This window comes from Malus domestica, chromosome 03 (assembly GCF_042453785.1).
Source record: "Malus domestica chromosome 03, GDT2T_hap1".
Taxonomy (NCBI): domain Eukaryota; kingdom Viridiplantae; phylum Streptophyta; class Magnoliopsida; order Rosales; family Rosaceae; genus Malus; species Malus domestica.
The window spans coordinates 22,011,080-22,038,188 of NC_091663.1; the positions used below are offsets into that span (position 1 = coordinate 22,011,080).

The following is a 27,109-nucleotide window of genomic DNA, read 5'->3' on the forward strand; positions in this document are numbered from 1 at the left end:
CCACTCTCAAACGATATGCTGAAGGCTACTATAACTGATTATTGTTACAATAATGGTTGGGATATTGGTAAACTATTACTTGTTTTACCAAAGGAGATTGTTGAACAAATTCTTAGCATTCCAATTGGTTTTTATGCTTTGGCTAATAAGTGTATTTGGAGTGGAACAAGTGATGATAATTTTTTGTTAAATCTACTTATATGTTGGCCATTAATTCTATTGGTTTTCCTAATAGGCAGAATATCATTTGGAAACTTCATATTCCTCCAAAAGTTCAGAGTTTCTTACAGCTGCTATATCTTGATAAGCATTTAACTAATGAACAAAGGCTAAAAATGGGGTATGACTGATAACCATGAGTGTCAAAAATGTACTTGTGGCTTTGAATCAATGGCTCATGCTTTTAAAGATTGTCCTAAAACAAGAGAAATTTGGTAATGGATGGAGATGTATAATTAGAGTCCGACCACATTAATTTTCATGATTGGCTTCATTTAATCTCACCAATAAACCTATCATATTGGGTTGGGTGTGGGTTAGAGTGGATGTTAGTTTTTTCCATTGCTTGTTAGATTATTTGATATTGACAAAATAAATTTATTTTTAGCAGTGTTATAAATAGGTAAAAGTTCGAGAAATAACCTTTACTAGTGACAGGAGCGAAGCAGGTGTAAAATATCACACTGTGACTATAACACAAGGGGATGACAAATAAAAGAGGGAGGAATAGATACTGATGTTATTGATCTTTCCTTTTTCTCTATGTATCTTGAAAGCATATGGAGCGCTCTATTTATAGAGCAACTCCAAACAAACGTATTAACTATACATTGAAATTTACAGCACACACCTTTTGACAATATGATCCTCCTTCATTTCCTAAGTCAATATCACTTTGTGTGGGCATTGAAAAATCTACCAATGTTTTCAATATCACTGTGGACATTCATTAACCCACCAGTATTTTCAACACCCCCTTGGATGCCCACATATCAACATCAGTTGTCTCGTTAAAACCTTGCTCGGAAAAACCCAGTGGAAAAAAATCATAGCGAAGGAAAAAAAGTACAACTTTACCTGGATTGTTGATGTAGTGTTAAATATGCTTATGTTGCCTCGTTAAAACCTTGATAGGAAAAACCCAGTGGGAAAAATCCTAATCGAAGGAAAAAGAGTACAACATGCATGTATCATGGATGCTCCCCTTGATATATTCTCCCCATGATTCTGCATTCTCCAAATCCGATACTTTGCACTAATTCTGAAATGTGCACTTTGGTAGAGACTTGTTGAACAAATTTGCCAGATTTTCATTGGAACGGATTTGTCTGACTTCAATAACTTTAGCCTTCTGAAACTCATGTGCACTGAAAAACTACTACATTATCTTCATGGATGACAGTTGGATTATTTGTCTTCGAAGTTAGACCATATGAATTCCAGATATGATGGATCATTGATCTTAACCAAGAACATTCACGACTTGCTTCATGTAAAGCAAGTATATATGAGTGATTTGAAGATGTAGTAACTAATGTTTGCTTTGTTGAGCGTCATGAGATTGTTGTATCTTCATTCTTGAACACATATCCAGTTTGTGAGCAGGCTTTATGCGGATCAGAGAGAAAACCAGCATCTGCATATCCAATAAGGACCTGGTCATTTGTGGATTTCTTTAAGTAGAAGAGACCCATGTCTGTTGTTCCACGAAGGTATTGCAATACATCTTTGACTCCCTTCCAATGACGAATTGTTGGAGAAGAGCTATACCTTGCTAACAAGTTGACTAAAAAAGCTATATATAGTTTAGTACATTGTGCTAAATACAATAAAGCACCTATTGCACTCAAATATGGTACTTTTGGACCAAGGACCAGCTCATCATCTTCTTTTGGACGGAATGGATCTTTCTTAACGTCCAAAGAACGAACGACCATTGGCGTGCTGAGTAGATAAGCCTTGTCCATGCCAAATCGGTTCAGGATTTTTTCAATGTAAGTTGATTGGTGGACCAAAATTCCATTAGCACAATGCTCCATTTGCAGGTCGAGACAATATTTTGTTTTTCTAAGGTCTTTCATTTCAAATTCGTTTTTCAAATATTCAGTAGTTTTATTGAGCTCTTCAGGCATTCTAACTAGGTTTATATCATCGACATATACTGCCACTATAGCAAATCCAAAGTTGGATTTCTTAATGAACACACAAAGGTAAATGACATTGTTGATATACTCTTCAGGCGTTCCAACGATTATGCCACATTCGTCCAGATTGTTTCAGCCCATACAATGATCGCTTTAATTTTATTGAGAGCATATCTCGTGATTTGTTAGTTGTTTCAGGCAACTTAAGTCCTTCTGGGACTTTCATATATATGTCAGTATTTAATTCTCCATATAGATACGCGATGATGACATCCATAAGTTGCATGTCAAGTTTTTCTGAAACCACTAAACTTATTAAGTAACGGAACGTAATTGCATCTATTACAGGAAAGTCTTTGTAAAAAACCACTAAACTTATTAAGTTTTTCTGACATCCATAAGTTTCATGTCAAGTATTTGTAAAAAACCTTGTGCAACGAGTCGTGCTTTATATCTTGCAATTTCGTTTTTCTCATTTCGCTTTCTTATGAATACCCATTTGTAACCCATGGGGTTTATACCAGGCGGGGTTTGGACTACTGGTCCAAAAACATTTCGCCTTTCCAAGGAATTTAATTCTGCCTGGATTGCATCTTTCCACTTAGGCCAATCTTGTCTCTGTTTGCATTCATCAACAGAGCAGGGCTCAAGATCATCACTTGATTTCAGTGGCTACTGTGAATGCGAACATGTCGTCGATGATTATTTCATTCTGATCCCACAATTCATTAGTACAAGCATAATTTATGTAGATTTCTTTACTTTCATGTACCTCTGTTTCTTCAGGTACATGTGTCTCATCAAGGACATTTTCTTTTTTTTTCTGAAAGTACAGAATCATGAATTGTAGATTTGTTATTCATTTTTTCTTCTTGAATGATTTCATTTGGATTCAGTTGTGCTCTCGTCTTTCTCTTTCAAGGGGCTGAATCTTTTGAACCTGGAGGTCTACCACGCTTCAGGCGTGCACCAGATGAATCATTCACTGCCACTTTATTTTGTCCAATAGGGACATCAATTCTTGCAGGTGTATTTGCAGCTGGTATATATGATTTTGTCACTTTCATAGCATCATTAAATGCATATGGCATTTGATTGACAATACTTTGGAGATGAACGATCATTTTCACTTCATTTTCACATTGAGTGCTACGTGGATCAAAATGAGATAAGGTGGGAACAACCCATGTCAGCTCTTGCCATTCTTCTGGAACGGTCTTTTCTCCCCCTAACGATGGGAAGACTGTCTCATCAAAGTGACAATCAACAAAACGAGCTGTAAACATATCACCTGTCAAGGGTTCCAAATATCTAATGATAGACGGTGAATCAAAACCCATATAAATTCCCAGTCTACACTGAGGTCCCATCTTAGTGTGTTGTGGTGGTGCAATAGGTACATAAACAGCACAATCAAAAACTCGTAAATGAGAAATGTTTGGCTGATGCCCAAACACTAGTTGTATTGATGAGTATTGGTGGTTGGCTATAAGTCTCAATCGAACCAATGATGCAGCATGTAAGATGGCATGTCCCTATGTAGAAATTGGCAATTTTGTTTTCATAAGCAGACTGCGAGCTATTAATTGAAGCCGCTTGATAAATGCTTTTGCTAACCATTTTGAGTATGGACATGAGGAACAGGGTGTTCAATATCAATGCCCAATGTCATGTAGTAATCATCAAAAGTTTAAGATGTAAATTCACCAGCGTTATCAAGTCGGATTGACTTAATGGGGTAATCTGTGAACTGTGCTCACAACTTAATTACCTGAGCAAGAAGTCTCGCAAAAGCTACATTCCAAGTAGACAAGAGACAAACATGTGACCATCAAGTAGATGCATCAACCAAAACCATAAAATATTGGAATGGTCCACATGATGGTTGAATAGGCCCACAAATGTCCCCTTGAATTCTTTGCAGAAATGATGGGGATTTAGCATCAACCTTTAGTTGTGATGGTCTAATTACCAACTTTGCTTGAGAACAAGCCTTGCAAGGGTTATAATTTGAGATAGCAATGTGTCTGCTCAATAATGGATATCCATTAGAGTTGGTAATGATCCTACGCATCATGGTAGATCCTGGGTGACCCAGACGGTCATGTCAAAGCATGTAGACTTTTGAATCAATGAACTTTTGGTTCATGATAGTATGTGATTCAACTGTCTTTATGTATGTATAATACAATCCACTCGTCAAACCATGCAACTTCTCCAATATACGCTTTTGGGTATCATTTGAGGTAATGCATAGATACTCCACATTTTCTGCACTTTTCGTTTCAATGTGGTATCCATTTAAATGTATGTCTTTGAAACTCAACAAATTTCAAGTAGATCGAGTAGAGTACAACGTATTCTGTATGGACAATATTGTTTCATTTGGTAACATAATCTGGGCTTCCCTGAGCCTTCAATTACATCTGATTGACCTGATATTGTTGTTACCCTTACTTTTGTAAGCATCAAGCTTGAAAAATACTTTCAATCTCGAAGTATTGTATGTGTGGTTGCGCTGTCTGCAAGACAGATATCTCCGCCATTTCTCATGTTTTGAGAATGACCATAGCTTTTATCCATGCTTTATCAAACATAAATGATTCAGTCGGACCGGTACACTTCATTCCCTCTTTTCACAATGAAGTCTGAGACATCTAGGTGGGTTGTGTTCAACTGCTCTGATAAGTCGCACACTGAATCAGGTATATCCATTGGTTTAGCCTGGTCGAGAAAATTGGTCTCGACACCCTTCTCCTTGATGGAGGCTTGATTTAGATCCATCAGATGTTTTGGGGTACGACAAGTACACGCCCAGTGCCCATTGCCACCACACCTATGGCAGGCTCCTTCAGAGTTTCTGGGAGTATTGTTCATATGAGCTTTGCCTTTGTGGTGATTCACATTTTTGAAGCTCGAGCTTGAATTATGCCTTGGAACCTGGTTATGAAACTGGACACCATGATTCTTGCTTTTCCCATTCCATCGTCCTCGCCTGTGGCCACATCCTCGTTTATGATTATTACCACCAGAGGATGTGGCGTTCACTTTGAGGGAAGCAGTATTCACTTCTGGGAATGGTGTAGATCCATTAGATCAGGATTGACGATTTTTCAACAGGAGCTCATTGTTTTGTTCAGCAACCAGGAGCATAGATATCAGCTGGATGTATTCAGTAAAACCTCGCTCTTTATACTGTTGTTCTCACATTTGAGGCATGAAAGGTGCTAAAAGTTTTTTCCAGCATATCTTCTTCAGTGATAGTTTCCCCACAAAGTTTCATCTGGGAGCTAATTCTGAACATCGCAGAATTGTACTCAGCCACTGACTTGAAATCCTAGATCCTTAGGTGAGTCCACTCATAACGAACTCTTGGAAGAATTACCATTTTCTGGTGATTGTATATGTTTCTCAATGCCTTCCAGAGAGCTAACGGATCTTCAACTGTTAGGTACTCGCTCTTTAGTCCTTCATCAAGGTGGCGACAGATAAAGATAATGACCTTTGCCTGATCTTGAGAAGATGCATTGTTCTCTTCCTTGATTGTTTCTCCAAGATTCCTTGCCTCCAAATGGATCTTGGTATCCACTACCCAGGTAAGGTAGTTCTTCTCAGTAATGTCCAGGGCAACAAAATCAAGCTTTTCCAAGTTCGTCATTTTCTTTTCTGAAAGAAAATTGAGATGTGTAAGAACTTGCAATAATATGTATTATGAAGGTGTGTAATGTTAGAACTTTTAATTCTTACAAATTTTTCATTTTGATCTTCAGGCCAAAATAATAAGCACTCAAAACTTCTGGCTCAAGATTTACATGATGAATGAGGAGGGCGATTGTACCGCACCATTCTCATTGAAATAATATAACATAGGATGAGCGATTATTCCGCACCACTCAGGTAACAGGAAAATTTAAATATGCAGAGCAGGGTGGGCAATTATACTGCACCACCTAAAATTGCAATAAAATTAAAAAGCAGGCAAATTTAAGTATGCAGAGTAGGGTGGGTGACTGTACCGCTCAACCTAAAATTTGCAATAAAATTAGATATGTAGTCCAAGATAGGCGATGATACCGCACCATCTTGGATTGCAGTAAGATTAAATTTCCAGTTCAAGATGGGCGATTGTACCGCACCATCTTGGATTGCAGTAAATTAACATAGATAAACACTGGGTTAGTAATCAAGAGCTACACCAAACAAGAAATCAAAGATATATGTAACTGTTAGATTGAGAACTAAAAACAGGCATGGTGCAAACAATTCGTCGCAAGGATAAATCCAGCAGTTGAGGCAGAGGAAGAAGATGAATAGTAAAATCCTTAGAGCAAACCTTTTTTTTTTTCTTTCGATGAAGAGAAATGAGAAATGGTTAGAGAATCGTGATGATAACGTGTTATAAATAGGTAATAGTTCGAGAGATAACCTTTACTAGTGACAGGAGCGAAGCATGTGTAAAATATCACACTGTAACTATAACACAAGGGGATGACAAATAAAAGAGGGAGGAATAGATACTGATGTTATTGATCTTTCATGTTTCTTTGTGTATCTTGAAAGCATACGAAGCGCTCTATTTATAGAGCAACTCCAAACAAACGTATTAACTATACATTGAAATTTACAGCCCTTTTGACAATACAATCCTCCTTCATTTCCCAAGTCAATATCACTTTGTGTGGGCATTGAAAAATCTACCAATGTTTTCAATATCACTGTGAACATTCATTAACCCACCAGTATTTTCAACAAGCAGGGTTTTGTAACGGAGTTTTCTTTTTAACCCACTGCTTATAATAATGAAGAAAAGGGAGGCTGTTGTATCCTAGTTGTTGAAAAATAGAGTAATTAAAGGGATCACCAACCTCTCATCTACACCTTTTACCTTTTAGTGACTTGATTTAATGGTTGGGATTTTTCAATCTTGGATGCACCAAAATCACCATTGATATCTCATCATCTTTGTCTTCATACACAAAGGTCATAAAAAGCCGATGAAATGCTCTTTTGATGTGTATTGTCAACATGGCATTTCGTGGTTGGATCAACTACGTGTATTTTACTAAGTAAACTCAACAAAGTATAGTACGTCCTTGTGATTTATGTGAGTCAGATTTGAGGTCTTTCACTTACAAGTGAAGAGAATACTACTAAACGATAACATTAATTGTCATATTTTCCTTACTTATTGGAACATAAAGTGTGATGTTGACATATCATTGAAGAAAGTTGGGATTCCACCGTATAACCAATTGGCAATATGAGAAGTAGCCCGATCTCTTATAAGTCCATGCAAAGTCTCTCTTTTCATCAATATAAGACATATTCTCAATAATCATATGAGCTAAATTTTCATATTTTATAAATTTAGGCTAAATATTAGCTATAATTTTTGTTTCTTTTCTTCTTTGAGATGCATTAAGCTATATCCCTATAAAATTTATAAATTACGAAATGAAGATTCAAATTTAAGTCCAACGAGAGGGGCATAATGATCTAACTAACTTATCTACGCTTAGGTAGTGCATGATAGATTTCAAAAACACAATGTTAATTAATTCAAATATTTCCAAAAGATGTTAAAAAAAAAAAGAAAGAAGAGAGTGATCCAAATGGGAGTCCACCAAGAAGTAGAGATAAAAAGGGCATGTACCTTTTGGAGGGTTGCTTAAGCTCCCCATCTTTTTGTCTTAATATTAGCAAGGTAATACCAATTGTACAACGTAGTGATATTTTTCTTCACTTGTAAGTGAGATGTCTTATGCTTGATTCTTGCCAAAAATGAATTTGAACCACATTATTACTAGCTTATTGTGAGGCTGAGCCTACCCTCCCACCTCTTAATGTAAATAATATCGTTTGTTAAAAAAAAATACCAATGGTATGATCATGAGATGGCCATATCAAAACAAAATAAATTAAAAGACAAGTCCTCTATTTTGGTATCACCCAAAGAGCTTTGTTGCAATTCCTACACTTGTCCCCTTCCACTACCAAACAAATCCTCTGTTTGTCTTTGTTAGGGCATGTTTGAATTCTTCTAACCTTTGGGAATAGAGTAAATTGTACAAATGGTCCCTCAACTTTAATCAAATTGGAGCAATGGTCCCTCAACTAAAAATCCATTACCATTGGTCCCTCAACTTATCAAAATGTGTAGCTATAGTCCTTTTCATCAATTTTGTCAAAATTTTGTCAAAATAAGCTATGTTGGAATGACCATTTATATAATTAGGATCCCTTAACTCATCAAAGTATATAATTATGGTTTTTTTCGTCAACTATGTCAAAAAATTTGTCAAAACGAGTTATATTGGAAGGACCATTGTTACAATTGGGTTAAAGTTAAAGGACCATTTCTCCACTTGAATTAAAGTTCAGGGACCAATGGTAATGGATTTTTAGTTGAGGGACCATAGCTGCACGTTTTGATAAGTTGAGGGACCAAAGGTAATGGATTTTTAGTTGAGGGACCATTGCTCCAATTTGATTAAAGTTGAGGGACCATTTGTACAATTTACTCTTGGGAATATTAACAAGTCTTTGGGCCACATCTGATTCCTTATCCACCTTAGGTCAAGACAAAATTCAAATAAAGTAGGTTTCCTTGAGTTTTTGAGGGACAGAATTTACTCTGTTTTAAATTTGGCTCATCATCTCACAAATTCCATGTTCCACTTGGGAACCAAGGACAACAAATCAATAAGGACAAAAGGACTTCCCCGCGCATTGTCGACAACGAAGCCATAGCTACGAGCTTCTGTCTCTCTTCAAAAACTCCCAACTTCCAATTTTATTAAATTCAAATCTTATAAAAACAGAGAAAAAAAAACCCAGAAGAAGAACATCAGCTCAAAACCCAGAAGGCTGCTTTCCTTGAATTCTCACGGGGTTCTGACTTCTACTTGGGCCTTTGATCAATTACAAAACCCACCAAGGATTTCCCTCTTCTTTCTTCGCTTGGTTAGTTCTTATACAACTAGTTTCTTTCTTCAGCTGTTTTTGTTGTTCTACTTATGATTTCTCAGGCGACTTCTCTCCTGGATTTCATTGGTTTTCTTTGGGAATCTAATCTGATTTTATCATAGGTTTTTTTTCCCATTTTAGCCTTTCTAGTAGGGGTTTGATTGAATTTCTGATATTTTTCTTTCTACTGATAAAATTGAAACCCCTTTTTCTGATAGTTTGGCACCTTCTTCGCATATTTAAGATCATACATTCTATAAATTCTTAGCCAATTAGGTGCTATTGCTTAGGAGTAAGGCCTTCTTTTGTCCAAAAAGCACTTTGGTTATAAGTTCTTTTGTTTGTTGTTGTTGTGAATGCTTGTTTGAGAGTACACATTTTTCTCAAATTGTGAATTCGTGCAATTTGTTCTTGCATGAACACTCGGAATAGGGTACTTGTTTAGAAATCCCCTGAATTATTCAGCCAACTTTGTTATCCAATTAATTACCAAATCATTCTTGTTTGCTATACATAAGGCACCAATGTTTCAAGACGAAGGGTCATCGTCTGCAACTTCATCTCCTCTCCAATGCTTTTCCATGATTTCATTTTCACCTAGTTTAAGCTCACCATACCCTTGGCTTAAAGAACTCAAATCCGAGGACCACGGTTTATATTTGATCCACTTGTTGCTCACTTGTGCAAACCATGTTGCCACCGGAAGCCTTGAAAATGCAAATGTCGCCCTTGAGCAAATCTCCCAACTCGCCGCTGCCGACGGTGATACCATGCAGCGGATTGCTGCCTACTTCACTGAGGCTTTTGCTAATCGAATCCTCAAAGCTTGGCCCGGTCTTCACAGGGCCCTGAATTCCACTAAAATATCTTTGGTTTCAGATGAAATTCTAGTTCGGAAAGTGTTTTTCAAGATGCTTCCCTTCCTAAAGGTGGCTTTTGTGCTCACAAACCAAGCTATTATGGAAGCCATGGAAGGGGAAAAGATGGTGCATATAATTGATCTTAATGCAGCTGAACTTGTTCAATGGATTACTCTTCTTCAAGTTTTAAGTGCAAGACCTGAAGGTCCGCCTCATTTGAGAATCACCGGTGTTCATCAGCAGAAAGATGTACTGGATCAAATGGCTCATAGGTTGACTGAGGAAGCCAAAAAATTGGATATCCCAATTCAGTTCTGTCCCATAATCAGCAAATTGGAAAATCTCGATATGGACAAACTTCGTGTCAAAACTGGCGAGGCTCTAGCTATCAGCTCAGTTCTCTAGTTGCACTCCCTTTTGGCGTCGGATGATGGACTCCTGAAAAAGAAGTCCCCATTAGCATCAAAGGGTTCAAATGGAAATCACTTGCCAAGAGCATTGCAAATGAACCAAGGCACATTGGGTGAGTTGCTAGAGAAAGAGATGGGCAACGGGTATAGCCCGAGTCCTGATTCAACCTCGTCATCACCGCTATCTTTAACTCCTTCAGCGAAATTGGATAGCTTTCTTAATGCATTTTGGGGTTTGACACCGAAGGTTATGGTAATAACCGAGCAAGATTCTAACCATAATGGATCCACTCTGATGGAGAGGCTATTGGAATCTCTGTACTTGTATGCTGCATTATTTGATTGCTTGGAGTCTACGATGTTGAGAACCTCATTGGAGAGACTGAAGGTAGAGAAAATGCTGTTTGGGGAAGAGATAAAAAACATTATAGCTTGCGAGGGATCTGAGAGGACCGAAAGACATGAAAAGCTTGACAAATGGATTCAAAGGCTTGATTTAGCTGTCTTTGGAAATGTGCCTTTGAGCTATTACGAAATGCTGCAGGCAAAGAGGATGTTGCAGAGCTATGGTTGTGACGGGTATAGAATGAGGGAAGAGAACGGTTGTGTGTTGATTTCCTGGCAAGATAGACCGTTGTTTTCGATGTCAGCTTGGAGGTGCAGGAAGTAAAACATGGAATATTGATACTGATCATCGCATAATGTTCGAGTTTCTCGTCTAATCATGAAGAATTTTGTCCAACTGAATCTGTCTGCATTTCATTTGTTCGTGGAGGTTTGTTATGTGTTCAATTTCTTTTCCTTATGTATCTAATTGATTACAATTACTGCTGATATTTGAAACAAACACCCTATTAAGTTTTGTACAAAATCCTCTTTTTTTATTGAAACATGTACAAAACCCCTCAAAGAACCCAATTAGGACGAAAAAATTCATCAGCTAGCCACTTGTCAGGTTCTAATTCATTTGAACGAAAAACCATATTTTTACATTAAAAAGTCAATCCTGGTACTATTCGTTTTACCCTTTATTTTGTCATTATCGTTAAAACTCAAAGTTTTCAAACCTTTTTCATTAGTTTTTTTTTTTACCCTCCTCCATTGAAAAATCTTTTTTTTAATTTTTTATTTTTTGGAGTTGAAACCTCGGTAAGCTAGAAATGCGTTTTTCTAAAGTATTTGAGTTGAAGTGTTTTGTCCCCTCTCTATCTCTCATCAGCCCATATAGATAGATCTAAGATGTCTTTATGAAGGCTGAAAATCGCGTGGTGAGAGACGTAGGAAGATTGTAATACAAAACAAGTTCCAGGGAAGTCCTATATTAGGCGCGACTTTGACATCAACGACCCCATTATATGCAAGTCCACTCAACAGTATGACATAAAGTGTTAATTAGTTAATTTTTAGCACACTGCTTTTTTTTTAGTGATCGAGCGATAGAGTAAGTGTTAAATAGTTAGTTATTAAGGAGGAGGAAAATTATTGGAGATCGAACCTGCACCATGATGCATAACCACAATTGCTTTCCACTACTCGATAAAGCGCCATATGTAGCTCATTATATACTTTAATCAAAGGATCAAGAGATAATGGGATCATGGTATCCCTCAATCTTTGCGAGTACCAAACAGGGTTATGAGATTTTATTAATGTAAACAGACACGTACTGTTGTACATTAAACATTACTTAGGGAACAAGAAGTACATCAGATATCCACTAATAACTTTACCACTAGGTAAGAAATGGCATATTGCAACTGTCACATTACAGACCGGCTCCGCCGTAGCACGATATTGTCCGCTTTGGGCTCCAGCCACGCCCTCATGGTTTTGTTTTTGGGAATTCACGCGAGAACTTCCTAGTGGGTCACCCATCCTAGGATTGTTCTCACCCAAACTCTCTTAACTTCGGAGTTCCAATGGAATCCGAAGCCAGTGAGTTCCCAAAAGGCCTCGTACTATATGGAGGTGGGCATGTACATATAAGGCACATCACCCCCCTTTCTGTTGGTCGATGTGGGATGTTACAACAACTGTTCCTGGCTTAATTTTAAGGAGTTGGAAAACCAAATGCCCAATGTCCATCTTGGTGTATCGGTGTGGCAAACTGCCACAGTTTCTGCTTTAGTTCCATCCGCATTGTCTGGTATCGATATTCAAAACATTTTTGCTGATCCCGTTGTATGTGTTTTTTCCTTCTATCCAGTTCTCTTCACCAACAAGTAGAAGAAGCATTTGAAGAGCTTTATATCCAAATTTATATGCAACTGTCTAAGCTAGGATAACATCAACCATATCCTCTTAAGTGCATATTGTTGGGCTGAGGGATTTTTCAAGTAACATGTGATTTAGCTACAGGTTACCCAATAAGAAATGTACAATTATAAAATGTTAAATAGTGGGATTTGAACTCGTAGAGTAAGATGCTAATTAGGGCTTATTTTTACGGTTTAACTTCCTAATATTATTCTTCTCACCAAGGAGGAAAATATATAATATACAAGAGTGATTTACAAGGAAAGAAACATCAAATAACATCTTTCCTAATTACAATCTGATTACAAGGACCCAAATAGGTAACTAAACTAATTACAAAATGTCAACTCTCCAACATTCCCCCTCAAGTTGGTACATAAATGTCGTTCATGCCTAACTTGACAAGAGAATTGTAGAACGCTCGACTTGCAACAACTTTAGTTAAGATATATGCCAATTCATCCTCTGACTTTACAAACAGGAATTGAATAATATTCTCATCCAACTTCTCCTTAATGAAGTGTCGGTCAACTTCCACATGTTTTGTGTGATCATGTTGAATTGGGTTGTGTGAGATATCGATAGCTGCTTTATTATCACAAAATAAATCCGAGGCTAAATTTGAAGGATACCCGAGCTCACCAAGTAACCTCCGAAGCCATAATAGCTCACATACTTTTTTTGCCATACCCCTGTATTCCACCTCTGCACTTGATAAAGCAACCACTTTCTGTTTCTTACTCCGCTAAGTCACTAAATTTCCTCCCACAAATGTAAAGTAACCAGATGTGGACTAATGATCAGTAATGTTGCCTACCTCATCCGCATTGGGGCAACCTTCTATTCAACAATGATCATTCTTGGAAAACATGATGCCTCTACCCGGTGAGGACTTTAGGTATCATAGGATGCGTTCAACTGCACCCATATGTGCATCACTTGGAGAATGCATAAACTGACTAACAACACTTACTGCATATGCAATATCTGGCCTAATGTGAGGTAAATAAATTAATCTTCCAACTAACCTTTGATAACGATCTTTGTTAGTGGGAACTTGATCAGAGTGCATGGCAAGATGGTGATTTTGGACTATGGGGGTGTCAGCCAGTTTACAATCAAACATTCCAGTTTCAGCTAACAAGTCTAAAACATACTTTCTTTGAGATTTCCTCTTTGCCATCACCTGTAACAATCATATCATTCACATAAATGGTAAATGCCATCAATTTCCCCATTCGACGTTTCAAGAAAAGTGTATGATCTGAATTGCTCTGCCTGAACCCATATTTCCTCATAGTCATCCGGAATCTACCAAACCATGCTCGAGGTGATTGTTTCAACCCATACAACGCTTTATTTAACTTGCACATTACTCCAGGTTGTAAAACGGATGCATAATTAGGTGGAATATCCATATACACTTCCTCTTTAAGATTACCATGTAAGAAAGTATTTTTTACATCAAATTGTTGTAATGGCCAATCTAAGTTAGCCGTTAATGAAAGCAATACTCTTACCGTATTAATCTTTGCTACCGGGGCAAATATCTCTGTATAATCAACACCATACATCAGAGGGTATCCCTTGGCCACCAATCATGCTTTGTATCGTTCAACAAACCCATCAGCTTTGTACTTCATGGTGTACAGCCATCGACACCCAACTCTCTTCTTTCCTTGAGGTAGTGGAACTAAATCCCATGTTTGATTTTTCTGGAATGCAGCCATTTCTTCCTCCATTGCCTTGGTCCAATCGATCCTCAGATATTGCCTCATTCAAGGAACTTGGTGTGCTATCATTGGATATTTGTTGTACGAAAGCTTTGTCGAGTTTTGATAATTTATGTAATGACACATCGTTGGCAATGAGGTATTTAAAGCCTTTCGTTGTGTCCGATGAATAACAATTGGGTGGCATTCCCCGGTTGTGCTTGAAAGGTATTTGATAATTCGGAACAACAGATACATCAACAGGGATAGTATAGCTTACCTCAAGAATATTATCAGGAGTATGGTCACTGGTTGTACTATATTTGGAGATGAGGGGGAGTAGTATCAGTAGAAGTCTCAAAGTTGACAAATGACAGCACTATTGTCGTGGGTGAGGACGGCACTGCTGTGCCTGTCGTTGATTTTATGGGCAGCACTACAGCTGTTGTTGGCTGGGCTGGCAACGTAGCCACTATAGGCTCTACTGCTAGCTCAGCCAGTGGCAGCGGAAGATCAGTAGTATCATCCATGGTCCAATCCTTCTCGTCATGCTGTGTCTCCCCCTGAGGAAGAGGATTGGAAGAATCTGAAAGGTAATACATCTCGGACTCGGAAAAATTAACATCCATAGTAACGTACATATGACGGGAATGAGGGTGGTAGCAACGGTACCCTTTCTAATGGAGTCTATACCCCATAAAAATACAACAGATAGCACACGGTTCAAGTCGTCCGTTGATTTTTATGAAGATGAACAAATGCAACACATCCAAAAACCCAAGACGAGAGTACCAAAACTGACGGTAGATGCATGAATGTAGCAAGGACTTGTAAGAGGGTAAGAAAATCCAGGACTTTGGATGGTAGACAGTTGATAAGATAAGTGGTGGTTTGAAGAGCAACATCCCAAGAATAGCATAGAACATACGCCCCAATCAAGAGTAAGCGAGCCGTTTCTAAGATATGGTAATTTTTGCGCTCAACCATCCCATTCTATTGAGGAGTCTGAGGATAGGTAGTTTCGTGAAGAGTTCTGTGATTAGTTAAATAATGTGAAAGATCATTATTAACATATTCACCGACATTATAAGAATGCAAAATCTGTATTTTAGTAGAAAACTGTGTCTGAACCATGGTGTGGAAGATCTTAAAAGCCGAAAAACATCACTTTTATGCTTAAGAAGATATAACCATGTCATCCATGTGCAATCATCTATGAACGCTACAAACCACCGAATACCAAATGAAGTAGTAATCGGAGATGGTCCCCAAACATCTGAATGAACAAGACCAAAAGGACTAACACTTTTATTAGAATTCAGCGGATAAGAAACATAATGACTCTTGGCAAGTATACAAGTGTCACATTTAAAGTCTGAAATTGAACAACCAACAAATAAATCCGAAAACATATGCTGCAAATAATTGAAAGATGGATGACCCAAACGGTAATGCCATAACCATATCTGACGTCCCTTGTGATCAACAGCTCCTTGGGCGAGATTGACCCGTCATGTACTGACATCATCCACAAAATAAAGATCCCCCATCTTAGTACCATGACCAATTATCTCCTTCTTGAGAATATCCTATATAAAACAAAACTTTGATACATTAGCACACAACAGTTTAATTGTTCGATAGCTTGGCAAGGAGACATCAATTTATGCTTTAGTGAAGGTACAAGTAATGTATGAGGCAAAGAGAGAGAGGGTGAGGCGTACGGTGCCAGCACCAATTACCAATGAGGTGACTCCATTAGCATTAATAATATTACGTCGAAGTGGAACAGTATCACAAGTTAAATCAATGGGATCATAAGTCAAATAGTATGTGGCACTGGAATCAATGATCCATCCGGATGGAGTATCATCATTATTCATATTAAAAACATAACCACAGTTACCTGAAGACTCCAGAGACATGTCAAAAGAACTCGAAATAGGAGGAGGATCATCTTGAGATATCAAAGATAATTGGGACATGGAGGTGGCGAGATTGGCTTGCCCTAACTTGGCTTGCTCATCTCGTTCCCGTTGTTTCGGAAGCTTCAACAGTTCCCACCAGTCATGATAGTCATGTAATTTGAAGTAATTATCGTAGCCATGTTTCTCACTACCGCAACAGCTGGGACATGTGGTTTAAGACGAGGAGGGTGGGGACCTGAGGTGGGCCGTGATGCCGTCTTAGCAGCAAAGAGCGAACCCTGTGCTAGGCTCGGGGTAGTAGCTTGGGGTTGTAGTCCTGGGCTCGGTGTAGGTGGAGTTACAACTCGTGTAATAGGTCGAGCCACCATGGCTGCCCTACTTGGCAGCTGTCCTCCGGTATTCATCACAACTCATCGCATTCCCTCCGGCAAACATAAGCAAAAGTTTGTTCGACGGAAAGAATGGGCTCAGTTCATATAATATCACTACGAATTTTATCAAACATCTTATCCAATCCTGCAAGCAAAGTGTACACACAATCCGTTTGAACAATTTTATTATAAATTTCAATATCAATACTGCACTTCATTAGATTGGGTTGACGATAATCAATCTCTTGCCACAAAGATTGAAGATCACTATAGTATGTCTCCACTGGTCGTCCATCTTGTCTCATGTGAGCAATCGTGTCCCACACTTCCTTTGCCGTCGGTAGTTGAAGAAGGTACCCAATCAAATTGGGTTCCATAAAGTTGATGAGCCAACCCTTCACAATAGTGTTCTCTGTATGCCATTTGGTGAAGGCCGGATCGTCGGTAGGTGGCTATGGATTACTCCCAAAAAAGTAGCCAAACTTGTCTTTTTCAGCAACAAACATCTCAACAATTTGAGACCAAACTCCATAATTGGCACCATTGAGTTTGATGCCAATCGAAGCAGTAGACGAATCATAATGGACAATCTATGTAACAACTTGCGATATAGGTAGGGTAGGATTCATGGTAGGGTCGGTTGGGGTAGTAGTGTTTAGGGTTGTAGTGTTTAGTGTAGGGGTGGAATCGATTAGGATGAGGTTGTTTCCACCGTGGAGTGGTGGTAGGTTCTCCATGGGAGGGCCGAGTTTGCTTAAGGGAACGGGCAGAGCAGAAATCCTAGGGTCTTTGCTCTGATACCATGCTAATTAGGGCTTATTTTTTGGGGTTTAATTTCCTGATATCATTCTTCTCACCAATGAGGAAAATATATAATGTACAAGACTGATTTACAGGAAAAGAAACATCAAATAACATCTTTCCTAATTACAATCTGATTACAAGGACCCAAATAGGTGTAACTAAACTAATTACAAAAGGTCAACTATCCAACATAAGTTTATCGAAATCGTCGATTTATTCAAATATATACCGATGATTAAACGATCTCTATTTTAATAGGTTCTTTAAAATAAAAATTAAAAAAAAAACAACAACAACAACAACTGATGGCAAGCCAAGATTATCCATCTCTTCCGAGATGAGGAATTTTAGCTTGCCCGTAACACAGTCAAGCAGACTCACCAGCTTAGAGCATCGAACTCAAGACCTCTCACATTCATTTGTTTATTGGGAAGTCGCAGTTTGCGCCCTTACCACTAGATCATTTGTTGTGGTTATTTTAATAGATTTTTTTTTTAGTGATAATCTATTTGAATCGATTATGATGCACACACACACACATATATGTAAATGAACTTTCATTATTTTCAAATAGGGACACTAATTAAAAGTGTACCCTAAAAGTCATTTGATGTAATCTTGGGAATACAACTTAATCAAGTGTGCAAAGGTATTGTTTATTATTTGTAAATAATATAATAGTACAAGTTCAAAAGAATATAGGGCAAAGCTCATATAATATGGGATTGCAATCTAATGTATTTTGACTGTTGAGACTAATTTCAAATGATTTATATATTTTAATGTCTGGTCTTATGTCATTGTAGGGTGACACTAAAACAGATACATAGGTAGCTTCAGTTCCCTAAAAGCGATCAAATAGGAACTCTTACGTATGTATACTACATACACATGTCAATAAGAGTTCAATCGTTACAATAATGCAAAGTTAAGCCTTTTGTCCTGAGGCATCACATAACTGTTATTTTGTGGATAATGTAGTAACTCTGTGATACGCGTTATACATTTGGGGGTTATTGAGTGCATAGTTTGGTTCAATATAATATGTTATTTGGTATGGTGGATATATTACATACATTTAGATGACTAAATAATCTTCGGTTAGAATGATTTGTTGTAAGGATGATCTTCAAATGAAGATTAAGAAATTGAACGGTTCTAATTATAAAAATTCTACGGAAAATGTACGTTCTTTGCAAATAAGAGAATAAATGCATCTCCCTAGCGGAAATGCAAGTACCATTCATAATATGCAGCCAAGCATCACTCAAAGTCTGCGAGACTTTGAGAATAATAATAAGAAGGGAATTAGAAGATAGTTTTAAATTCGCATAACGATTAGAGGAGTTTGATCACTTAGAACCTGAGGGGTCGCACACCCAAAAATTACATAATGGTGGAATAATTAATATGATTAATTAGCTCTTAAATGCCATAATTGGGCCTCAAAATGGTTTTGGGATTAATCCAGGCAATCGAGCTCACTTGGAGGTAAGGCCCAAAAGGCCCCATGACCGGTTTTGGTGAGAGAGAGTGTGTCGATGTGAATTTATTTTTTTATTTTTATGTTTTTTAGAGTAAATTGTAGCAATGATCTCTCAATTTAAATCAAATTAGAAAAATGGTTTCTCAATTCATCAAAATGTGTAGCTATGGTCATTTTCGTCAACTTTGTCAAAATTTTGTCAAAATGAGTTATGTTAGAAGGATCATTGCTATAATTAGGGTCCTTCAACTTATCAAAAAGTGTAGCTATGGTCATTTTCATCAACTTTGTTAGAATTTTGTCAAAACAAGTTATGTTGGAAGGATCATTACTACAATGGGTTAAAGTTGAGGGATCATTGCTTCAATTGGGTTAAAGTTGAGGGATAATTTCTCCAGGTGGATTAAAGTTGAGAGACCAATGGTAATTAATTTTTAGTTGAGGGACCATAGCTACACGTTTTAATGAATTGAGAGACCAAAGGTAATAGATTTTTAGTTGATTGATTATTGCTCCAATTGAGTTAAAGTCTACTCTTTTTTAACACACAATATTATCTACACTAATGGGGACTAATGTGAGTTTAGTCTCACAATAAACTAGCAATAATATGGTTCAAATTCACCTTTGGCGAGAATCGAACCTAAGACCTCTCACTTACAAGTGAAAATGAATACAATTAGACTGTAATACTAAGTGATCAGTGTAAGTTTTAATTTCTTTTTCTTCTCAAGACTTAGAAAATAAAACTCTCTTATTCTTTTTTTTTTTTTTTTGGTACAAAGGAAGGTCTACAGCCAGAAACACACAAAAACAATTAAACAAATTTGGGTCTAGCATCCTCCCATAAATCTTCGTGAACTAAATCACCAACATCATTTGGAGGAGCCTTTGAAGTATGACAACTATACTCCATAGAAGCACCAATTCCTGTTAATTTATCCGCAACATAGTTCTTTTTCCTAGAAGGTTGCTGAACCCTACATAAGCCAGCATGCATTTAAGATTTATAGAAGCCACCAAGTTAAAGAGAGGGGCAAATGATGACAAGCTAACTCATCAAGCGTATACACTGTAATTTAATTTAGAATAAGAGGTAAACCAATTCTGTAGAAAAGCCATTCTTAATTCATATAAAATCGCTCCTAACTCAGCTTGCAACGCACCAAGCAAGAAAATGGCAGAATTGACTGGCTAGCTCGGGCAAGCAACACAGAACCATGACCAAAATTAACAGCAAACCCAGCATTCAAATGCCACTGGAGCCCCGTAACACCACACAAGAACCAATAACTCTCTCTTATTCTCTGTACACGCCAAGAAAATGAAGTAGAGATGAAAAGCTTGGTTTTATAGACTCATCTCAATTTTTGGTCATTGAATTGAATAAATAAAACAATAACAAAGAGCTTGATTAAACAGTACGTGTAAGAGCAAAAAAGTGTGTTTATTATTATTTTTTCATAATTAACTAGTTAAGAGGTATGCATGATGAAATTTCCTTTGAATCAATAATGCATGGTGGATGTGACTTGAATTGGAAAAAGTAAGCAACTTGCACAACGAAAGACAAAAATGAAATGAGAAGAAAAGGAGGCTTAACACCATAAAATATGGCTTACTGTTGAAGAATTGTGCTAGAGTTGAGTCCAGCATGATTACTGTATCAAAACCTACCAAACATTTAGCATGACAAAATTTATTACTATTATCGTGCAATACTTTCGTATATGGTAATGATTTTGTCACTTTGTTAGTGGGCAATTCTTTTTGGGCCAAAAATTGATTGTTTAAGTTAAATTTAAGGGCCAAAACTTATTTTTCAATGAAGGAGAAGATGAGATGATCCGCAGAGGAGAGAGAGCAGCAACGACACCAAAGGAGGGAGAAGGAGAGAGAGAGAGAGTGTGTGTGTGTGTGTGTCGCCAACATGAGATGAGAAAGATGTTGTGCGAGAGGGTTGAATTTCTTAGTTTCTATAGCGAAAAGAAACAGAGAATTTAATTATTAATAATTACTATATATATAAATGGTAAATATATTATAAAACATTATATAATACTATTTTGGTACTGTATACTATTGGTAATAGTTTTGAATAAAAATACCATACCAAATATGTACGGTTTGATACAAATCTAGCAGCATTACTAATTGACACAAATTTTTAGTACAAATTAGTATGATACAGTTGATAATTTGGTAGAAAATTTCACCCCAAGTTGTGCCATGTTCAGAATGACTAGCTCTAACTTATCCAGGTTGATTTTCAAGCCGATCGGATTGAAAATAAAGCTTTTATGTTCAGTTAAAAAAAATATTCAGAATTAAAATTTCATTATAGTTTTGGAATATTCAGATTTTATTGAGCCGAGGTCAATTTAGAATTTTGAAATATATGTTGGCATGCATTAATCATTATGTGAAATTCTATGGTACCCTTCAAATAAAAAACACGGTAGTGATACTCTTAAAAAAGTTAAACTATAATAATTTAAGTTTACACGAGGTTAAGTAATAATGGTTGTTGATGTACAACATCAGCGAGACTTTGGAATAACGTAAAATGTGAAGTTGGTGACCTTCGCTCAGTTGCTCCGGTCACCTAGTGATGATAATGTGTAAAGAGATAGAGATAGGGAAGTAAACACAAGATGTACGTGGTTCACCCTAAGTTCGGCCACGTTCACTGAGTATAAGAGTTCTCATTAATAGTGAAGGGTTTACGCAAATACATAGTTTCAAGCATAATCATCATTAGTGGGTTCTAATGACTAGTTTAAGTATAATTGTGACAACCCGTCCCTAATTTTACGATTTTATTAATTTTAAATGAGTGAATTGATGAAAATGCCCCTAGAGGTAAGGATTTTGATTTTCGTTGACCATCGTTTAGAGAGACGTATGACTCATACTTTTAGTGTATTTGTGTTGTACTCGATGGTACGAACGTGTGGGCATAAACATAATTGAATTTGAAGTTATAACGAATATTTTACGAAACACTGAATATCGAGGGCAAAATGGTAATTTTATATTGGAAAGATATTTTGTGTCTTGTTTTGTGAGCCACGTGGGGCCCACACACCACTCCTCCTTTGTCCCGGGTCCCTTTCTAGAAATTTTGGACCTCTTTTGCTGCCACCTCATTTCCTCTCACTAGTTTTTTTTTTTTAAACACTGTCTTTCTCTCTCTTAGTCTCTCTCGCTCTCATCTCCCTCAGATTCTTTCTCTCTCCACTCTCTCATCCCTCTCATTCCTTTGCAAGCGCAGACATCGAGCCACCATCACCATCCCGGTGAGACTTCAACATCCACATCCTATCATCACTACCTGTTTATATGACCAGAAACGAAGGGCCGAGCTTGGAGTTGGCTTCTCACTCTAAATAGTGACAATCACTGTTCATCGTTTTCCCTAACGAATCATGGCATATTATTGCTATTCTTGACAGAAGGTAAAGTTCTAGACCATTCAAATTGTCTTCCACTAGCCTTTTGACTAAGATTAACTTATTTCATGAGTGTTTTGGCATGATTAGATGCAAAAAAGACGCAGAGTTAACAAACCCAATTTAAGGCGAGGGATGCCACAAGTTGTAGGCCTTTTCCGGTGAACTCTGGCCATGACTGATCCGGGGAAAGGTATAATCCTAATTTACACTCGTTTATCTTCATTTTGGTAGGTGGAAAGTGAGAAATGATTGAGTTTTTGGCTCGTTTAGAGCTCTGGTTCACTGCCCAAATTCCAACAACCAGACCCGCAACGGGGACCGAATCGATCCGACCAGAAAAAAAAAAGGCCTAAACCCAAACCTGGCCTAAACCTTTGGGCCAATGTTCTAACCTAGCCCAGTTCCGAAATGGGCTCAGAATATTTGGGAATATTATTCGTTGGAATATTCCTTGTGTTGACTTTTGAAGAATTTTCTCGGGCCCCAAGTCCGTTTTTGACATCCATTTAGTCAAATTCTAAAGATTTATCGTAGTTGGCCGACTCGGCATATCTATTGACTTTTTAGGGTTAACCGTTGATATTTTCGTTGACTTTTTATAAAATTTACCCGGAACCCCCTTAGGGCATTTCGATGCTCTGATTCCAAATTTGCCATCAATTTCTCCAAATTCAAATGTTTTAATTGAGTTTTACTAATGAGTCTATTATACTTAGGTACAATTAACATCGGCAATCCATATTTACTCGTATGAACGGCTACGACTTTGCAAGTATCTGTGAGTAGGTCTTTTCTTTTATATAGTATATATATTATTTGAGTTTCCATACATAGATTATAATGCATTTTCTAAGTGATACCATAATTAAATTGACGTTATAAGAATTGTCATGATGATAAATTATGAGATTATTATGAATCCTATGATCCGCACATGTATGCATATTATTACGGGATACCTTATTTATATTTACGGCAATGAATAGTATTATGTCGACGTAAATTATTGATTTACCATTGTATGATTTTATTTACGTTATCTGCTTATCGTTGCTGCACTAGTGTTAGTAATCGCCCTGGCCAGGGCTAGTCTTTCACGTTATGTTCACATCGTACCGTATGCTCACTTTGAATCCATTGTAGGTGCTAGTCCTTTCCTAGATTGCTATAGGCAATTAGGACTTGTATGTGATGCGCATAACGCCAATCTTCACGTGATTGTAGTACTATAGCGTATATCATTATTACACCAAGTCTTACTCATGTCAGAATATCTCTGCATGAACTAGTGTGTTAGCATATGTCAATGAGCACTCGATATGATATGTTTGTTTATGCGAGATTATGTGATTACCGAATGTTAGATGTTTATTTACGTAATATTGTGATGTATTGAATTCTTAAGATATTGCAGGCTACGGTAAGTATTTTCATACTATACGTAGTATGTATATTTTGGAAACTATACTTGTTTTACGGCGAGGGCTTATTATGTTTTGAAAATGTTTTACAATGCTTTATGTTTAGGCCCACTCACCCTTGTTTTTTCTGCCCTCCAAGTTTTAGTAGCAGAACTTTCATGCCGACAAGGACTTTATGGCAAAACGTTGTTATGGAAGTACTCTTAACTGTATAAATTTTATCCTACCTTAATGTACTGTACTTATGCTCTAACATCACGTGTGAAATAGATTCATTCCTACTCACATGCGCACTCCTACCTTTAGGCACCTTGAGGTTTAAATTTATTCACATTTTTTCACATCGCTACACATTATGGCTTCGTCACCTTCTGGTGTCGGCCAGCACAGCTCGATTTGGAGTCCAGGTGGACATTAAGGTCGGGGTGTGTCAACAATAATGACATTAGGGATTAATTGTAAAATAATGGTCTTCTTTTATAGTGGAGGATAGTTTCCAGCTTTTCTTCGCGGTCAATGTGGGACTCTATGAGCTTTATTCTGCTGTTGACATGTATTGTGATGTGATTGGCCTCCTAGGTGGAGGGAAACTCTTGTGCTTCGACATGGGTGCCTCAGCATGAACCTCTCAGTGGGCCCTTGAAGGTATGAAGTTGACTGGTGCTTGGTAGTTTTGGAATTAGGCAAGTATGGTACAAACAATGGTAAATTTTTTTTTTTTTTGAACAAACAATATTAACACAAAATGAAGCTATTAATTCTCGTCAAAAGAAAGAGAAGAAGTTGTTAATAATGTTGGTGTTTACGTTGTGGACGTCCTTAATACACTGTCAAGTAGGTATTATACTTGAATGTGATTGCACGACACTACCAACGTTGATGATTACACCATGAGTAAATTGTAACAATGGTCCCTCAACTTTAATCAAATTGAAGCAATGGTCCCTCAACTTTAATCAAATTGAAGCAATGGTCCCTCAACTAAAAATTCATTACCACTGGTCCCTCAACTTGTCAAAATGTGTAGCTATGGTCATTTTCGTCAACTTCGTCAGAATTTTGTTAAAATGAGTTATGTTAGAAGGACAATTGCTACAATTGGGGTTCCTCAACTCATCAAAAAGTGTAGCTATGGTCATTTTCATTGATTTCGTCAAAATTTTGTCAAAATGAGTTCTGTTGGAAGAACCATTGATGCAATTGAGTTAAAGTTGAGGGACCATTGCTCTAATTGAGTTAAAGTTAAAGGACCATTTCTCCAGTTGGATTAAAGTTAAGGGACCAATGGTAATGAATTTTTAGTTAAGGGACCATAGATGCACGTTTTGATGAGTTGATGGACTAATAGTAATGAATTTTTAGTTGAAGGGCCATTGCCCCTGTTGAGTTAAAGTTAAAGGATCATTGCTATAATCTACTCATACACCATAAACATCTTATTATAATATAAACGTAGGTTATTACAAGTCCACATCATGACATTACAATATAAATGTAAGTTAGTTTTAGATTTCTATAAATTAATTTAATTCCACAAGACATGAGTGACACCTAATTACATTTCATGGCTACTTAGATCAGATATATATATATACACACACACATACACACGTGATTAAATCATGAAATAATGTCAAATCAAATGTGAATATTGATGAGTCACTTTCATATTATATATTTTATCCTATTCTTAATACATTTTGGTGAGATGTTGATACTTTGTTTTGTATTTCTAATGATCAAACGGATGAATTTTGAAGTAATTCCAATTGGATCATTGTCATGAGTCTTTGAAGTTGTTTGTGTCAAAGTTTCACATTTTTATGACAAGCCGTTGAATTATGGTGAATAAATAAATGACGAGTGTGCAAAACTGCTAGAGTGTTGTTTCATGATTAATTAGGCTTTTTAACAGTCAAGATGATGTTTGCTGGAGTTGAGCCCTTCTACAAAGTTGTTCAAGACGTCTGAATCTTTAACAAGACCTTTGGGCCAGTTTTGGAGCTGGTTTAGCCCATGAACGTGGCAAATCTTTGAAGTGGTTGATTCTCCATGTTTGATTAGGATTTTGTTTCCTAAGTTATCTTGATTTATTTTATTTTCTAGTTTTATTCCAAGACCTTTTCTAGGAAGGATTTTTACTATAGAATAAATAAGCTTGGCCGACCTCAGGGTTCCTTTCTATCCGATTTGGAGAGAGAATTTGATAGGAGCATATTTATGTGACTTAGTTAGATTGTTTTCTTGCATTTTCGTAGTTAGTTTGTATTTATTATAGTGTTTTAAGCTATTTTCGTGTGTTTGTAGGTCCAAATGACAAAGTTGGCAAGAAAATGCAATTTGGAGAATTTTGGAGCAGTTTTGGGCATCAATTGGATAGCTTATGAGTGGAGCAAGATGGATGGACGAATTTGAAGTTCAAGAGGCTAGGAATGTGCTGAAAAGATGAAGAAAATAAATCCAAGACAAAGAAGATAAGGAATCAGCTCAAAAGAAGGAACATTATCCAAAACCTTATCCAGCCTTATCTTATCTAAACTAACCTTATCTTATCATGCCTTAAATCCAGCTGCAAGGGGGACTACTTATCACATTAGAGTGCCTAATATCTTATTCTAGAAGCCATGAAATAATGCAAATAACCTGATCCTTCTTCCCCCTAGAAATCTGACGAATTTCCTACTCCTTTTCATCCTTGGAATCTGATGAGAATTGTCCTTGTTCTTTGCTGATTTGGAGTCCTAATTCAACCCTTTTTGTTGTGCCTTTTCTCCCTATAAATACATATTTTCTGCCACAATTCAAACCACCACCCTCTACCATATTTTTCTACACCATTCACCATACACACCTCATTGTGTTGTGGCTTTGCAAGGAGAAGGAGCCATTTGCCGAGCATTGTCATTCAACATAGGATTGCTGGAGCTTTCTTAGGTGTTTTCTATCTTTTATTTTCATTGTTTAATTTAATGTTATCTTCAGTTTTTAAAGACATGTGGAACTAATTTCTTTATAGTTGGAGGTGAATTCGAAGCCATGATTATATGCTATATATGAATTGATTACATCCAGTTATTGTTTCTTGAGTCTTGAATGTGATTTGCTTATCTGAGTTATTAAAACTTGTTTATGTATGTTGATTAAGGGTCGACACTTAATTTGCATGCATGAACTTGATGCTAGAGTATAAGGGAATTTCACCTAATCGTTATGAACTTATATTCACAAGTAGTGAAGGTTGCTAGTCACGATCGTGTTAAGTAAATCATTGGCAGGAGTATCATGTTTTTCATAGT

General features: G+C 37.0%; 3 protein-coding genes and 1 long non-coding RNA gene across 4 annotated transcripts; 3 read left to right on the forward strand and 1 right to left on the reverse strand.

Annotated features, from left to right (window-relative positions):
• Window positions 1–4,748: 4,748 nt before the first annotated feature.
• On the reverse strand, window positions 4,749–5,802 carry LOC139194724 (uncharacterized). The gene is made up of 2 exons (XM_070819629.1): window positions 5,530–5,802; window positions 4,749–5,084 (listed from the first exon to the last, which is right to left on the reverse strand). Exons 1-2 carry the CDS (start codon window positions 5,800–5,802, stop codon window positions 4,749–4,751), a joined length of 609 nt encoding a protein of 202 aa, XP_070675730.1.
• Window positions 5,803–8,807: 3,005 nt separating this feature from the next.
• Window positions 8,808–11,251, forward strand: LOC103418952 (scarecrow-like protein 3). Its single transcript, XM_070819154.1, has one exon. It carries the CDS (start codon window positions 9,635–9,637, stop codon window positions 10,373–10,375), a length of 741 nt encoding a protein of 246 aa, XP_070675255.1. The 5' UTR covers window positions 8,808–9,634; the 3' UTR covers window positions 10,376–11,251.
• Window positions 10,514–11,050, forward strand: LOC139194725 (scarecrow-like protein 3). Its single transcript, XM_070819630.1, has one exon. The coding sequence runs from the start codon at window positions 10,514–10,516 to the stop codon at window positions 11,048–11,050; it is 537 nt and encodes a 178-aa protein (XP_070675731.1).
• Window positions 11,252–22,115: 10,864 nt separating the features above from the next.
• LOC108170212 (uncharacterized) lies at window positions 22,116–26,893 on the forward strand. Its single transcript, XR_001786576.3, has 4 exons — window positions 22,116–22,395; window positions 22,480–22,582; window positions 23,109–24,458; window positions 26,121–26,893. It is a non-coding gene; the product is annotated as an uncharacterized lncRNA (long non-coding RNA).
• Window positions 26,894–27,109: the final 216 nt, after the last annotated feature.

Bases quoted from the DNA above. Each gene is read 5' to 3' on its own strand.
- LOC139194725 (XM_070819630.1), top strand. From the start codon at position 10,514: ATGGGCAACGGGTATAGCCCGAGTCCTGATTCAACCTCGTCATCACCG.
- LOC139194724 (XM_070819629.1), bottom strand. From the start codon at position 5,802: ATGACGAACTTGGAAAAGCTTGATTTTGTTGCCCTGGACATTACTGAG. The intron at 5,085-5,529 runs GTAATTCTTCCA...TTTCATAACCAG, and splicing joins TATACAATCACCAGAAAATG to GTTCCAAGGCATAATTCAAG.
- LOC103418952 (XM_070819154.1), top strand. From the start codon at position 9,635: ATGTTTCAAGACGAAGGGTCATCGTCTGCAACTTCATCTCCTCTCCAA.